General features: G+C 43.3%; 2 protein-coding genes across 4 annotated transcripts in view; both read right to left on the reverse strand.

The window, feature by feature from the left end:
- The window catches only part of LOC128516134 (histone H3-like), a 575,451-nt gene that overhangs the window by 518,575 nt on the left and 39,408 nt on the right, over positions 1–17,468 (reverse strand). The window contains exon 3 of the mRNA XM_053490442.1: positions 16,703–16,711. Within this exon, the coding sequence (XP_053346417.1) occupies positions 16,703–16,711 (9 nt within the window). The remainder of the gene's footprint in view (positions 1–16,702; positions 16,712–17,468) is intronic.
- rxrba (retinoid x receptor, beta a) lies at positions 1,547–14,279 on the reverse strand. Of its 3 annotated transcripts, XM_053490429.1 has the most exons (12): positions 14,092–14,278; positions 13,641–13,771; positions 11,070–11,299; positions 10,554–10,707; positions 9,543–9,722; positions 9,294–9,454; positions 9,081–9,210; positions 7,519–7,651; positions 4,140–4,181; positions 3,766–3,857; positions 3,036–3,141; positions 1,547–1,905 (listed from the first exon to the last, which is right to left on the reverse strand). In XM_053490429.1, the coding sequence occupies exons 2-12, from the start codon at positions 13,654–13,656 to the stop codon at positions 1,758–1,760; spliced, it is 1,392 nt and encodes a 463-aa protein (XP_053346404.1). In that variant the 5' UTR covers positions 13,657–13,771; positions 14,092–14,278; the 3' UTR covers positions 1,547–1,757. The 3 variants fall into 3 exon arrangements, with proteins under 3 accessions (XP_053346404.1, XP_053346405.1, XP_053346406.1); XM_053490430.1 differs by lacking the exon at positions 4,140–4,181 and having other exon boundaries at positions 14,092–14,279; XM_053490431.1 differs by lacking the exon at positions 13,641–13,771.

Below are 17,468 nucleotides of genomic sequence, written 5' to 3' on the forward strand. Positions count from 1 at the left end.
AGAGAGAGAGAGAGAGAGAGAGAGAGAGAGACGATGTCACATTTGGCACATGAAAACTATAAAAGTGATTGGATTCACATATTGTACATCACAGTATACACACACACACACACACACACACACTTCTCGAAGCAAATCTGCGGTCAAGGGGTCACAGTGAATGTCTGGGGATTGGGTTTTAAAAACGAAGCAGGTAATTTCCTGCATGATAAATAAACTCAGTCAGACAGGACAGAATTACAGAACACAGAGGAACGGGAAATGACATTAAAACAGCTAGGTCCTTTAAAGGACCAGCTCTGGAGATGTCTGATGGACGTAGCACGCAGTACAGATTTATCCGTTAAGAGCCTGGCTAGTTTGACTAGACAGCGCCTGAATGAATAAAGCCGCACAGGAACACTGCAGCTGCTGTTAGACCGTACGGTTACCCGACACACCATGATGGTGAACTTAACCGCTGACCCGGCGCTGACCAGAGCCGCCAGAAGTCACTAACTGATTTTGAATGACGCTGGGCGAAACGTATAAAATGGGTGAAGCAAGAGATGCGACAAAGACGAGCCACATTTAAGTTGCAGAAGAAAAGTGTTTCTGGATGGGATCGCCTGAGCCACCAGTGTCTTGCAACAAGCTTGAAGTGTTCACCCAAAATGCAACACTGCTGGTGTTTTAGCTGTTTTTTTTTCTTTTTTTTAAACTTTCTGATACACAGCACGGAAGCATCTCCTTCCAGGATTGTATTTTCTCTGGGAAGACATTGGATTTGTCATTTTTACAGAAACAGCCAGGATATTTTAATTAAAAACAAAAGAACACTGTTGGAGTAGACAAAGAAGGAACCCCCCCCCCCCCCACACACACACACACACACAAAAAATACAACTGCGCGAACTTTCATGGTTTTGGACAACTCATAATTTGAAGAACTAGCCTCTGTGATGTTAAGTTATTTTTTACTGAGTGCTTTTAGCTTGTTTAACAGCTGATTAGGATGATCTCGTACGGATAGTTGGGGGCAGCGTTTTAGCTCCTGCTAATCGATTCCACAAACATCCTGGGAAACAGGGAAACATTAATGCAGTAGTAATTCACAGACGCATCACGTCACGTCTTCCAAGATTCTGATCTGTTCGAAGATTTGTAGATTTACGGGTTCGTCTACGTGACCTCGGCACTAAAAGCAAAATCATAGAAGGTGGGGAAACTGTTACAGGAAGTGAGGGTTCTTTCTTTCCACTCCTCCAAAACACACACACACACACACACACACACACACACCATCTTCCATTCACATGACCAGGCTTGGTCACGAGATCGGTGCATTGAGCCGATTAGATTCTGAGCTGCAATAAAGAAAAGAAACATATCATGTTTATGTAGCGGATAAAAACGCACAACTCTGAGCACCATTTTCAATACAAACGCTATGGGGGGGCAAAAAATAATAAAATGGAAGAATAAAACCAAAAGCAATTTTAAAAAGCCTTGTCTGATAAAATGCGCATCTTTCTCGGCGTGTCCTCTGATGTAAAATTTCCCCCTCTTTGTTTTTTTTTTTTTGTTTGTTTGTTTTTCTCTCTGAGAGACGAAAGTCTTTTTGGCGCAATAACTAACGTGGGAGGGGGAACAGAAAAGTAGCGGATAAAGGAAGGTATGAGCAGGAGACTGATCAGACACAGTGAAGCCCCAATGTCCAGGCTACCGGTACACCCTGGTGCAAACCAGATACGACTGGCTAGATTAAGTGGTCCAGATTAGGTGAGCTGATGCGGAGCCTCCAGCATCTCCATGAGGAAGGTGTCGATCGGGGTGTCGCCGATCAGCTTGAAAAAGAACAGATGTTCCAGGCATTTTAAACCAATGGAGCGCAACGCCGGCAGTCGGAGGAGGAGCTTGGCAAACCTGTGGGGAACGGGAACAGGAGATACATCACGCTGGCACATGCTCACAGTGTATGATATTAATGATGTATTAACATTACATGACTTTTACCAGATTTGGTTCAAGTTATAGTTAAAGATCAGGGAATATTTTGCTACACCAGTCAAAATCATGTAATACTACTTCAAATAATGGTATAATATTGTCTTTGACTTGTCTCATAGGAACTAATGAGACAATATGACAAAAGGTATAAAATAAAGTCCAGCCTTATATGATGGAGTCCGGCTCAGTTATATGTGGACTGTCGATTAGATTTTTGGCGGCAATTGCGATTTGAGATGATTTCATTCATGATTTAATTTTTTTTTTAAAACTGATTTTTTGACACAATTTTATTCAATATACATTATATATAAATGTATTCAAGCATTTTTAATCGAGGCTAACAGCAAATAACAGCACAAATCATTTCTTTATTGGAAGTTAAAAAGTATTTGCCCGTGCTTCACTTTTTCACACAGTATTTACGTGATTTCTTGATTCAACAGGTCTGGCAGTAATCAGGCCTGGGTGTAACAAGCAAACTTTAACTCAGCTTTCCAAAAAATGTGATGAATCACAGTTCATTCATGATTTAGCAGGATTTTCACACAGGGCCAGGTAGGTTTGGACAGAATCATTTAAAATTGCATTTTCTATTTACTTGGGTGTGACAAATATGCTACCAAAAACAAAACAAAAAATCAGGAAGGGGACACATACTTTTTCATGGCTCATGTCAAGGTTTTGGTTTGCTTTTTAACCATTTGACAGCGTTGCCTATGGAAATTCCTGCTTTCTTCAAGTCCCACCCTACCACTGCCACTGAATATCACCCACAGGGCAGTGATGCCACCATGTTTCACTCTGGTTAGATGTGAGGAGATGATGTGGTGTTTTGAGTTAAGCCTGACCAGTGGTCTGTGGAGAGTTCCTGGGACTTCGAGGCTTGGCTTGTGGACCAACACGTGCTGTGAATCCTTTGGCCGCCTGATACCAAGGGGTCTGATTATTTATTTGCACCTACCGTAAGCGTAGACTGCTGAATCTTTACACACTTATAAACGGGTTTATCAAGAACATCAAAACACCTTGTTCGGATTGTGTACCTGCCCTGCTGGTCGGGGTATCTCTGTTTACAGTAAGCTTCTAGTGCAGCGTAGACTTTCTCCCTCAGTAATTCCACTTCGCTTGGGTTTGAAAGGCCTTTCGCGTCTGAAACCCACACACAGGGCAACAATAATTGTCAACTGAATAAATGACACATGGTTACAAAGAAAGTCAACACGTTATTATCACACAGCTGTACCACGACAAATGAGTTTAATCCGGCCCGGAGGCTAACCCTTAAGGTGTAATTTAGTATTGCGAAACGCATTGTCCCATAGGAAATAATGTACATGCAAATAATCCGTTCCAGCCACCCAAAAATATTACCAATATTACCAATTATCACTAACACTATGATCATATTTTTGTATATAAAAAAAATTATTAAGTAAAGTATAAAATCAATAGACATTAAACCTCATTTAACCTTAATTTATGATTATTTTCAACACCGGCTTGTTTAAAAAATAAACCCATGATGTCTACACCAAAAAAAAAAAAAAAGTTTATATGGCTTTTCACTAACACTAGTGTTGAGCGGCTACCAAATGCAGTGTTCAGTTCTCGTTCGTATGCCAGAAATCCTTCATATGCTGAGGAAAATTTCAAGCAAAATTTCAGTTCTCAAGGTGAAAGTTTGTGAGGCGGGGCGCTCGTGTGCAGAGGTACCAAATTTATGGAACTGTTACAGGCAATGCGTTCAAGATCCCCCCTCCCCTCACCGAGTACCTGGGTTGAAAAGAATGATGGCTCTGAGACACCCGAGCTCCGTCTTGTCCATCTGCATGTCCCTCATCTTACTCACTAGTTCAGTCAGAACCCTGTATCAGCACCAGAACATGACACACACACACACACAAGAAAAACACAGGCGATATGGTGCAGGGTGACAAGAATAGAAAATTGGAGCATGCAAAAAAATAAGGGAAAAATAAATAAATAAATAAATAAAAGATTCAAGTAACTAGACACTATGTCCACATTCAGAGCCACAGACACACACATTGCTCTTTACCCACCTATAAAACATCAATATCCTTTTTTTTTTTTTTTTTTTTTTGCTGCCTTGGAATAATGTGTGTTGTGTGGTGTAGCTTTATTACCTGTCAAATATGGCCCCAACCTCTGCATTGTGCGCACTCTCCCTGTGTATTCAATCACAACGTGTTATTACAATATCAACACAAAGATCATTTACACTTTTAACATCTTCCTCATGTCAAGATCATGACTGTGTGCACCAGCAGAGACAGTGGGGCCCGTTCCAGGAGTAACAAGCTGCAGGCTCTTGTTGAGAAGCATTGCACCATGTAAAAAAAATTAAAAAAAGGGGAGGGGGGGATAAATAAATAAATATTTTTTTAAAAAGCCTGAAATGAAGCAAAGAAATCCAAATTACATTATGAGAAAACGTTCATGTGTTCGGGAAAAGCAAGGTGTTTCTTAGGGTTAGCATGAACGTACGCTGAGCAAAAAGCACAAGCACAGAGTAACAGAGTTACGGTGATGAGATTCGGGGGGGGGGAGGGGGGGAGTTTAATGGGACGGACGTACACCATTCAGAGTTACCCATCAGTCATGCAAGAGAAGTAAGCAAAGCGCATGGGCGAGGACATGGGCGTCAAAAGAAGGTCAGGAGAATGCTGAAGCAGGTGAATCTCAAACAGCAGCCTGCAACCGGTTATTCCGAGATTTGTTTCAAGAAATTAGCATTAAAATAAATAAATAAGTAAATAAATAAAATGCAAATAATAGCATCTTTAAAAGAAAGAACAGGTTGCTGTGACAAAGCTTAGTTAAAGTAATGTGTGTGTCTGTGTAGATACAGGTCTATTTTTCACAAGAACAACAATAGAATAGTTAATAGTCAACAGATATAACCTGTTATTATAACAACAACAATAATAATAATACTGATAATAATAATATTAATAATAACCACATTTATAATTACAATCTGGAGGAACCGAGAACTTGACTATACATGGATATATCAAGCCTAAGCATCGAGGTGCAGATACCTGCTTTGAGCACCATCTACTGCCTCATCTTCTCAACAACATTCACAACACGAGCTCCTTCACAGATCTCTGTACCTCCATGTTAATATTTGGTATGAATCTGAAGAACCTTCTAAGAAAAGGAGTAAGACGACTTTTTTTGCAAGCATCACTTCCTGTTTCCAGTGAATCACGACTGGCATGTTTATAGGACCGGACTCCATAAGTGAACCGAGATGAACTTCAGGCCACAGTGCACGCATATGTAGCAGGATCACGTGACACGACAGACTGGATGGCTATGATCTATGACCTGATTTTCATCTGAGGCCCCGTCTAGGAGGAAGGAAGTTTGGTTTATTTGGAGGAAGTGGCATGTGAGCACACTAGAGCAGTAGTTGCTAGCACTGTTGCCTTACAACTCCATGGTCGGGGGGACCTGCCTCAGGTCTCTATGTGGAGTTTGCATGTTCTCCCCGGGTTTAAGGGGTACTCTGGTGTTCTCCTACAGTCTGAGGACGTGCATTAGCAGTTGACTGGTTTCCATTGCCTGTAGCGGTTGTGTCGGTTGGCACTCCACCCAGGGTGTACCCAGCTTTGTGAATTAAGTTACTTGACAATCCTACACAGGATAAGCAGTATAGATAAGAGATAGATGGTTTATAAGGCTGAATTTATGCAGCCACTTTTGCCCACTTCTTGTTCCCACTTTGCAGACAAGCTTTAGTAATGTCCTGAAGGAAAGCGAACATGCAGTAAAAGTGTAAAGCGGTACTGCATCCATCTCCTGCTCCCACAGAGGTCTTTATCTACCACACCAATCGTGCTCTAAACGAGTTTACCGTCTGTTGACGAGTCAGCATTGTGCCAAAGGAGGAATAAAAACTCAGCTGAAGCGCTAGAGCAATGAGATTCCACATCGTCAGGTTGAAGGGCCGAGTGTCAATTACGTGTCACGCTCTCTCTAAATTCCACACTCGTTCTTCAGGTTTCACCCAGAGCAAACACAAAAACCCTCAGTCCGTCCTAAGCGACTCCCGCTGGTATGGCAACAATTTGCCTTCACAATTCCGTACAGTCTGCAGATTACGCATTGTGGTTAAGAAAATGGGACCGTTCATGCTTTAGGCACATTCCTTATCCGAGAACAAACACACCAACACACATGCAGGCAGAACAGAATACTAGTTTTAACCCCCTAAGCACTACTTCTTGGCATCAATCTACACATCGCTTTATCAGTAAAAGAGGCAACAAGTGAAGCTTGTTCTCTGTACACATTCGAACCTGCTCTGCTCCTGCACAGATCCTCCCCAAAATACCATGGGGATGTGGGCAAATGGGACATCTAGAATGCTTCGAACACCTTGTGGAAACCATTCCATGAACAACTGAGACTGAACTGAATGTAAGAGGTTCCTATTCCAAGTATTAGTCCTGTCCTGGAAACAAAAAGTGCCTTACAGGTCTGTACAGCCATCCACACTTCTTGAAAAGGATTCATGGACCATATGACCAACCTCTTAGGCTGCATCACCATCATTTTGTTTCCTCCCTAGCTACACCTATAAAGACAACACCTACTTGTTGCTTTAACTGTAACAAAAAAAAAAACCTGAAAAGGGCGCATTTCTTGGCTCAGGGGTAAACAAACTGCAAATTTAGGTGATTTGTTGGGGGAATAGGTGAACTGCATGAGGTTGTTCAGATATCAGTAATATGATATCAGACGTGTCCTAACTTTCATGGTGTAGACATGTAATATAGTCTAATATTTCACAAATAAACCTAGTATGCACTTTGATGTTTAATATTCTACTGTTCACACTTGATGTTTGTCTAAATGAATAATCCCAGAAACCCCTGATAAAACCATCATTACTTCTCAACTCCTTACCAAGACATCTCTCTTCAAGTTAAAGAACCTAAAGAGCGGACTAGAGCCAAAAATAAATAAATAAATAACTCATTCCTGAACGGGTGATGAGTTACACCAGGTTTTACTGCCCTCTCCTGGCTCACGTTGCTACACACTCTAAGCTTGGACGCTGTGCTCAGTCCCTGCCTGTCCCCCTCACATCTCACAACATCGGTCATTGCTGAGGATGTGCTCCTGCCTTTTCTTCTCCATCTGGACCTTCTGTGCCTCCAGCTGGGATATTCAGACGTAGGACCATCTGCAGTACGAGACAGTAAAGAGTTCAAGATTCTGGAGCCGAGTACTTGAACGGGTGGGACGAGTTTCTGTACAACGAACACTTAGGAGCTCGAAATCACAGCCAGTCTCAAAAACACATGCGCGACTAAAAACCACACTTGTTCTCGACAGCTTAAAAAAATCAGAAAAAGAAAATATAATTTAAAAAATCATGATACACAAGTTAAACCTTCACCGAGGTATCACGATCATCATCCCTAATGAACTCCCACAATCCTCTCCTGTGCAGTAACTACAGTCTGGATGCGTGACGGTGATGATTACCTATCGAAGATGGCTCCCACTCCCGCGCTGTGTGCACTGTTTCTGTGCACGTGGAGCCCAGTGGCCAGCAAGATGCCATCCTTTACACTGATGGAGCGATGAGAGAACGAGGCGATCAGCAGCTCATTCCAACCTGCCAGGGAAGAAAAAAAAGGGCCATCACCGGTTTATATAAACACTTTGGGTTAATACTTCTGCACTGGAGCACGTTTGTGTGTCTGTGGAACCTCCAGGACCCATCACGAAGTTCTGGATCAACGGCTTTTCACCGAACACTGACAAGCACAAAGCGCGTCTTTGTTTACATGTAAATATTTTGCGCACGAGTGAGGATCTACGGTATTCTGATTCATATTTCTCATTTGGGGATTTTTATAAAGATGGAGGTCAGGTCCAGTCCCAGAGGCGAGAGGATTGGTCAAGAGTGATCTATGTACTTATCTGTGGGGAATGTCTAATATGGATGTATCCTAAAGGTGTTATTCAGTGACCCGCTTCAAGTTCTTCTTGGCATAATAGCTGTAGCCTAAATTATATCCCAACAACTGGTTAGATTAGAATAACCGAGCTAATAATTTTGTTTAACAATTCAGTCAATAAAAAAAAAAAAACTGTTCACCATCACAGACTTAATGATGCATAAGTTGTGAAATTCTTGTTCGAATTACTGTTAAATGTTTAAGATTATAATTTGGCACAATAGAAACTTTTTTGTTGTTTAGTAACAAAGTGCTTGTCTAGTTCATACAGAATACGTTCCCATGAGCAGGTAACGATGAAAACATTTGTAAAACAGCTACAGGGTAATACAAAATAGCGCCACACGGTGGCAGCTCTGTTTATCATAAACTAAAGCCTAAGAAAGAGCGCGGTGCTAACGAACTAGAAGGTGTAGAAGACGGCACGTAAAAAAATTGGCTCAGGGTTTATCAAAGCTTACATTAATGCTAACGTTTAGTTAGCGTTTATTTTAACATCATAATAGTATCAATTGATTCGGTTTGTGACCGTAATGACCTGGAGAGCCGACAGCTACAGTCTTTTCCCCACCAGATATTCATAATCATTACATCACGAAGTACAGAACGAGTACCTGAGCGTAGATTTGGCTGATCCTCCCGCCTCTGGTCATTAGCGACAAAGAATTAATACACAATATGGTGTTTACAACATGACAACTTAAAGTCTGGTTACAACACCAGATAACCACATGAATTAACTGTGCTTTATTCATTCTTCTAGCACTATACGTACAACAAAGCGCACACAATATTTCTCAAAAACATGAGATGTTCTGGCTGATCTGTTCATCCCTCTGTAGCTTTAGATGTGTTTTTGAATCCAGCATTCTCCACTAGCATGTATGACCTCCTGAAGCCTGAAGATGAGGAAGTGCTGCCTGAGGGCATCATAGGGTCGTCTGTCCCAGAGACTTACGCTGGTATCTTAATTAAAAGTTGCTGGAGGCCAAGCCACGCGTATCTAATGTTTTGGTATCGTGTTACGTTACTAGAGCAGAAGCACAGAGATACCACACTGAGGAGACGACCTCATGCATTTACCAGCACGTAGAAGGATGACCTGGTCGTCGAGAGCCAGTTCTGAGAAGTGCGGGATTCTTTTGGCCCACTCCACCAGAGTGAAGAGCTGTTTATCAGCTGCCTGGCAGATGTTCGTGACAGGGTCGTTTTCCTGCGAGTGAGGGAGTGAAAGACTGGGGGTAAGGAGACATCCAGATGTTGTATACCATGTACGGCTGATGAATAGCGACTCACAGAACTGGTGCCTGAACTTCCATCGGAATGCAGTTCTATCTTCTGTTCTACAGCCATCTCCGCTTCCAGGATCTTCTCCACGGGCATTTCTTCATTGGCTGCGTGGGTGGACTCGACTTCTCCTTCACGCTCTTTGTTCCTCTGGCGCTCCTCCTGAACAGCTACAACACACACACACAGGTTTAGGGAGAAATTGAACCATGACTGGAGCGAACAATGAGAAGACGTTTGCCTGTGCTCCCACCTTACCTTCTCTCTTCATGCCCATGGCGAGACATTTCTGGTAGCGGCAGTACTGGCAGCGGTTCCTCTGGCGCTTGTCCACCATACAGTCTTTGTTATCTCTGCAGGTGTAGCTCAGGTCTTTCCTCACGGTGCGCTTAAAAAAGCCTTTACATCCCTCACAACTGTACACGCCATAGTGCTTACCTACAGGGACGGAGTTTACACAATGAACATCAGTTTACAATCACTTGTACAAATTAATACAATTAAAACAAAAGCGTAAGTGTGGCTTACAAGACAGCTTAGAGTGTAAGCGAATCGAGCTTAATCAAACAATCTGAATGGTTTGTGAAAAACTGTAAAGTCAAATAAGAGTCGACAGACTCAGACAACACCGGCTACGGCCTTTAGCGAGTCAGAGTTGAGAGGAAGAATATTAGATACAGACTCGACTGGAGTACAGCTGCTCCGCTGAGTCATTAATACGAACTGATCGAGCGCAATAAAACCTGCATTCTGAGGCAACGAGGTGAAAAAGGAGGGTAGTGATGATTACAGGTCATGTGACATCTGTTAGAGGGGAAACAAGAAGCGCTAAACAGGCGTGTCGCTAATGCTGGCGGATCATCACCAGTCTGTCAGAGCTACAAGCAGCACTCGATATCATTAGCCTGAGTTTAGTTATTTAACCTTTTTATGCATCTCCCATCAAATAGTTATTTCATTAGAGCATCACAATCAGGGTCACGCTGTTGTGCCGGATATCAGCACGGCTGGTTCATTTTAAGGAAATAATTCCTAGCTACTAGTCTAGTGTTCGATCAGAAATAAGGAGGGAAAAAAAAAACATCACATAACGTCTGAACGGACGATCCTGCGTCTCCTCTCGGTGGCTTGTATCTGATTAAACAAACTGAGGCTCAGTTGGTATGTAAGACGATTAAATATTGACCCACATGGGAAAATGAATTCAGCACAAAAAAAAAAAACATCAGACTGAATAACAAAATTTAGACAAGGACGAGGTGAACGCACCAGAGGAGCGATCGCCACAGATCGCACACATCCGTTTCTGGGAGTGCGTGGGTCCGGGGCTGTGGCCTAAAAGCGGCTTGAGGCCAAACGGCGGCTTCACGTCGTCGGAGCTGCTGACGGCGTGCAGGCCGGACATGGACACAGTGGAGTTGATCTGGGGGGAAAGAATCAGGACTTTACACACGACTCTACAATACACACTAAAGATCCTTCAGGTTTAAGATGGAAAGATGGATTTGAGACGACAGATCAGAATTTCAGCTTTCATTTCCTGACATTTACATCAACGCTGACTTTGCTGCCTACGCCCGGTGCGTTCTCTCTGTTCTCAGCTGAGGGATGGTCTTTTTATGGTTTATTCTTTTTAACCAACAAACACACGACTCAAACTCAAGAGCAGACATTTGGAAAATTCTGATACATCATCTCGTATTCACCTTTTAATCTCGAGCTTAAATAATAAACACAGCTGTATGATTATAATCGTTTGTGATTTATGACTGCAGAGACACTCACCTGGGGGCTGTTGATCGGGCCGTAGCCGACTGACGGCGTCCCCGGGAGGCACGGGGAGCCAAGAGAGGAGCTGATGACGGAGAAGGGGGATCCCATGCTGCTGATCGGACTGCTGACCGCCGACGTGACTGGGGTCAGCGAGGTCATGGCAGCTGCTGAGGAGACGAGTGCAGGAGATTGTTTCCCTGATGCTGGGGACGACACCGACGAGCTGTCTGGACTGCGAGAATCTAAAAAACAAGGGAGATTTTTAAATAAGGAGTAAGAAAGCCGACAATTTAAAACTCTGTTTGGTATCAAACTGAGTTCCAATGTTCTCACCCAGTTGTATAAAAGCAGTATCACACTCAAGGTTGTGCTAATATTCAGTTCAACGTCGAGTGTGATTCTGTTGAATTAACCAGTTAGGTTATAACAACAGTAATAATCTGTTAATCCTGTAATAATCCTCATCTCCTCAGCACAGATTTCTCCCACTCAAAACTTTCATTGTTTTAGGAAGACAAAAACCCTCACAGCATTAACTCATCTGTACACTTTCCTCTACTCACCTGTGCATGAACATTACTACAGAAAGATTAACATACTAAAATGAGCATCGATATAAAGCAAAGTACTGTGCGACAACCCGATACAGAGTTGATACGATCCCGATACGATATCATCACGATACCCGAGTGCTGAATCACTCTGTGTTGTATTTCTGTAGCCATCGTGATTCTATAAACATCCAGATTATTGGTATCAGAACCCTAAAACGTCAGATCCTTGAGCAAGGTCTAGCGCGTAAAGAGAAAACAGCTGCATGACAGTGGTGGAGGAAACGGGCTCCGTATGGAGCGAGTAAACTTTACATCAAGGCTGTTAATGGGCTCGGAGTACAGCATACAGAGTCACTGTCATGGCCTGATTTATCACACATGGGGCTCGGATTGTGTCAGCCGTCTTCTCTATCCGGTACACCTCGTGTACACACTGTGTAGTGAATACTGCGAGCAACAGCGGTGACCAACAACCTGTGATTTCTCCTTCGCGAACGGAAACATCAGAGTGTTATGACTTTATTACGAGTTTGTAACGTAACAACAGATGGCATCAAAAGGCTGTACGCACAGTCACAGGGAGCACCGCCCTTCATCAGTCAGTGTGCTACAAGACATCGTCCTGTGTACATCAGGAGCTGTGTGACTGGTTCTGAAAATGTTTGCTATTTCATCATGGACAGCAAGTTAGAACAAAGTGAAATTCTATGGAAACTGGGCAAATCTGTCAGAGAAGTTTGACGTGATTCAGTGAGGTTTCAGCGAAGCAGCAACGTGTCGTTTAAGGTGTTTTGAGCAGCACATGCACTTCAAGAGTGGAAAAAAAAAATCAATGGAAGACAACAAGCGATCAGGAAGACTTTTACCAAGCTCAAACCCAAAAATGTCTAAATCATTCGGCAATTTGGGCATGATGATAAATCGAGGAACAATCCACTACATCGTTGCCATTGTCGGTGTGTCATACGGAACAGTCCAGGTGGCCCTCATGTGTAATGCAAACATGCACCATGTTGCTGTCAGGTTCGTCTCCAGGCTGAGAGCAGAAGGAACATCGCATCCATGTCTACCAGGGACTCGACAGTGTGCCGTGGGATGACCCGTCCTTCATGTCGAGGATTACCACCGGCGACTAAATTTGTCACCGCCGTCTCGGTGTATGGGTACGACAAAACGACAGTCTTCACAGCGAAAGAGCCCACCAGCTCCATGACCAAAAAAAGCGGGGCCGGTTCGCAGCCCGGCCGAATGCATGTTCATCGTCTTTTTCAACATTCGCTGCATCGTGCATCAAGAATTCGTTCTCAGGGGCCAGATCATCGATAGCGAATTCTACTGCCAGGTTTTAAGGTGTCTGAAGGAGGACATACGGCGAAAGCGATTAAATCTGTTGTGCGTCAATCGTTAAACTTTTCGATACCTCCTTACTTGATACGTTGAGACAGTAGTGCATTGGTACCTTATTTTAAGGTAGATTATTAAATCCGGCACATAACATCGCTTTTACTCAACATTTACATTTGACTTGTGATGCAGGTTAAACTTCAGACAGAGATCTGAGGACTGTAAAAGATCCAGTGAATTCAGTCCAAGGCGTGTCCACAGTTTGATGCAGGCACTGTCCGCTGTCAAAACTTGTGGTTTATAATCTGGACTATAACTGCTCATAGCTTCACTTCTACTCAAGATTGTGAATAAATTGATGATAAATACTGAAGGACCGGAAAAGTTTATATAATTCTGTCAGTTTTGCGCGAGTCTGTGACAAAATCAGACGAATAGAAATTTTTTGGGGTTTCGAGTATTCCAGTGTGTAAAACACAAAGATATCATTGAAAGAGTGAGTCCTGACCCATGGACAGACAAAACAAACAAGCAGTAGAACTTCAGACATCCTCAATTATACCAATAAAAAAACAAACACACATATATATGCGTAATCAAATATAATAAGCATAATACATATATACCTATTTTTATATATATATATATATACACACACACACAGTTTGTGCCTGGTTAGCCTCACCTCGGTTGTCCCCCATGCCCGAGTCACTCTCACGCCGGCACACAGGAGCTCGAGACACGGATGCGGGTTTAACTCTACACCGAGGCCTGAGGCCTGCGCGGCGGCGGCTTGTCTCCCAACCGGCGGTTTATCTACAATCACACACAGGAGAGCGGAACGGAAACACATGAAGAGACCCTGTCTCACCCCGGGACACAATAACACCAGGGCTTTTAATGTCCTGAACTCGGGATTATTCAGCTTTATAGACCTGACCTGAGAACATTCGCAATGCTAACAAGCTAGCTCGGCTACATGCTTAGCTTACAAGATACACACAGATACTCAGAGACACACACACTCTCTCCACACACACACACACACATACACATACACTGGGTGTTAAGTGTAATAAATGAATAAATTAATATGAATGAGTGATAGAAGTGTGAAGTCCCTCAGTGAGGCTTACGTGTTAGCAGACATGGAGGAGGAGAAGCTCAGAGAGATCAAACCCGTCACACACACACACACTAACACTGTTTAATACCAATCTATAAACTCTCTGTCTGTGTGCGTGTGTGTGTGTGTGCAGGAGAGAGGATCATCTGATTATAATCCTGCGTTCCTTCTTTCCTTACTTCCTTCCTCCTCTCTCTCTCTCTCTGCCACTATCACTCTGTCTGATACACACACACACACACACACACACACAGCAGCGCGGCTTCCTCTCCAAACAGGAAACGAGATCATGTTAGAGCGCGCGCGCACACACACACACTCACACTCAGCAACATAAAGGTCCCGTCATGCTGCTTTAGTGTGTTACAGATTTTAGTGACTTCATTGACTTTAATATTAAATAGCCCAGCCACGTGACTAGGGCTTATTATAACGTTTTTAAAAAAAACAGGTCACGTGACTAGGGCTTATTATAACGTTTTTAAAAACAAGTCACGTGACTAGGGCTTATTATAGTATTCAAGGACCCGGTCATGTGACTACGGCTCATTATAATATTAAAGCATCTAGGGCCTCATGTATCAACGCTCTTACGCACAAAAACTTTGCTTACGCCAGTTTTCACGCTCACGGTCGGATTTACTAACAGTGAAATTAACGTGAGAATGTGCGTTCTTCCACGCCAGCTTCATGTCTGGCGTACGCGTATTTCTTTTTTGTGTTTGTTTTATTTCCGTTCGCGACTCCTAGAGACAATTATGTTAAATTGCACACTACAAAGTAACCCGTGATTCATTCGTCCTCACTAACAGCATGGTTGGGATGAGGCTCCAAGGTGGCAGGGTGCGCGATGGGTGATGTATTTAAAGATATTATTCCAGCTAAGTTTTTATTTTATTTTACTGAGCGTAATTATGTAACTGCATATCAGGAGACCGCGGTTATCCATTAAAGACATGGCTGTTAACCCCCCCGCCAACAACCCACAAACAGACCAAAAGAGCGCAGATACAATGATGCCCCTTCTCGCACTCGATCAGTTGTAGAGCGGGCCATTGAAATGCTGGTGGCACTGCCTTGATAAGAGCGGAGGGGTGCTGCTATACCGCCCTAACAAAGTGTGCCGCATCGTGCTGGCCTGTGGTGTGCTGCACAATGTCGCGAACAGACATGGCATACCTCTTGGTGAGGCAGTGGCACCGCCAGATGACCCAGACCCAGGACCAGCCTGTATACAACCAACAAGCCATTCAAGCTCGCCAACGTGTGGTTGCGGCAATATAAAAGGTAATCAGAGACAAAGTTTATTTTTTGACCAATTCCTTTAATGACTGGCTTATGTCTGTGAGTGCATCAGTTATATTTTTCAGGTGTTAATTTCTCAGATGGCCCTAACAATATGCTGTTGTGACTCCAGAACAGCATGCGTCAGGACGCGGCCTGACGGACGGCCTCAGCACTTTGGGGAGCGCTGGAAATGCCGGAGACACTGGGTCCTGGCTGCTCAGGAGGGACGGACTCCGAGTGCCTGCCAGTCGATGTTCCTGCACCATCTAAGTCTAAATAAAAACAAGCTTGTTAACTGATATTTGAGTCAATTTCTTATGGGTTCACGCATATTTCAAGTTCAAGTTCAAGTAGGCTTTATTGTCACTTCAACCATATACAGTTAGTACACAGTAAAACGAAACAACGTTCCTCCAGGACCAAGGTGCTACATGCAACATAAACTTACAAAATAAATAAACAGAGAAGCTAAACTAGCTAACTAAGAGGCCTAGTTAGCTGGCTAGCAGAGACAAGACAGAGAGACCTAACATAAATTACAACATAAATTAACAAAAACTAACTAACTAAGGAAGACTTTCTGCAGGTTTTACAGACAACAGACAACATAAAGTGCACGTGCAAATGTACAAACGAGCGACAACAAAGTGACAGTGCGACAACGACATATCAGAACATAAAATATGGTGTTGAGGTAGTAAACACAGCAGCAAGAATTGAGGAATTAGTGCAAAAAGTAATAAATATTGTGCAAGAAAGAGATAAACAGTGAAGCATTTACAGGTTGGTGTGTACGATATTTTGGTGGTGTAGGTCAGTGTGTCTGCGCTTGTGTTGATTTGTCAGTCCAGTCTCAATGTTTTGAGGTAGTTGAGTTAAGCTGAGTGATAATGTCTGTGTGTGTGTGTGTGTGTGTGTGTGTTTATTAGTTCAGTCCCTTTTTGTTGAGGAGACGGATGGCTTGTGAAAAAAAGCTGTTGCACAGTCTGGATGTGAGGCCCGAATGCTTCGGTACCTTTTTCCAGGTGGCAGGAGTGTGAAGTGTGTGTGAGAGGGGTGTGTGTGAGAGGGGTGTGTCCGATCAGCCACAATGCTGGTGGCTTTGCGGATGCAGCGTGTGATGTAGATGTCTTCAATAGAGGGGAGAGAGGCCCCGATGATCGTCTTTGCTGTCCTCACTATCCGCTGTAGGGTTTTGCGGTCCGATATGGCACAATTCCCAAACCAGACAGTGATGCAGCCGCTCAGAATGCTCTCGATAGTTCTTCTATAGAAGGTGATCAGGATCGGTGGTGGAAGCTGGGCCTTCCTCAGTCCTCTCAGAAAGAAGAGACGCTGTTGGGCTTTCTTGTGCAGGGAGCTGGTGTTGAGGGACCAGTTGAGGTCCTTCTCCAGGTGGACACCTAGGAATTTGGTGTTTTCGATGATTCCCACAGAGGAGCCGTTGATGCTCAGCGGAGAATGGTCGCCTCGTGTCCTCCTGAAGTCAACAACCATCTTTTTTGTCTTGTCAACATTCAGAGACAGGTTGTTGTTGTTACACCAGTCCGTTAGCCTCTGCACTTCCTCTCTGTACGCTGACTCAACGTTCTTGCTAATGAGACCCACCACGGTCAATTTACATTCTGTGAAGTTTCTCTTCTTGCTTGCTTTTGCCATTGCTTTTTCGTTTGGTTTTGTGGAGTCATTACCATATTTATACGGGGGAGAAGGCAGGGAGGGGCTTTGCGCTTGTGCACGTGCGCTCAATTTCACGTTAATTCGGATGTACAAAGAGAATATGTGTGGGATTTCATGTACGCAGTGTTTCATACATCAGATTTTTTTACTGCGTACGCATATTTACAGCTTTGTCCGTACGCAATGTTTTAGTATGAATTCAACGCAAGTCTTTGTACATGAGGCCCCAGGTCACATGACTAGGACTTGTTATAACGTTAAGAACCCAGTCATGTGACAAGAGGTTGTAACAATATTTTAAATTTTGGTCACATGACCAGGGCTCATTATTATAATTAAGAACCCGGTCATGTGGCTACAGCTCATTATAATATTTAAGAACCCGGTCACGTGGCTAGAGCTCATTATAATATTTAAGAA

Source organism: Clarias gariepinus, chromosome 28 (genome assembly GCF_024256425.1).
Source record: "Clarias gariepinus isolate MV-2021 ecotype Netherlands chromosome 28, CGAR_prim_01v2, whole genome shotgun sequence".
Taxonomy (NCBI): Eukaryota; Metazoa; Chordata; class Actinopteri; order Siluriformes; family Clariidae; genus Clarias; species Clarias gariepinus.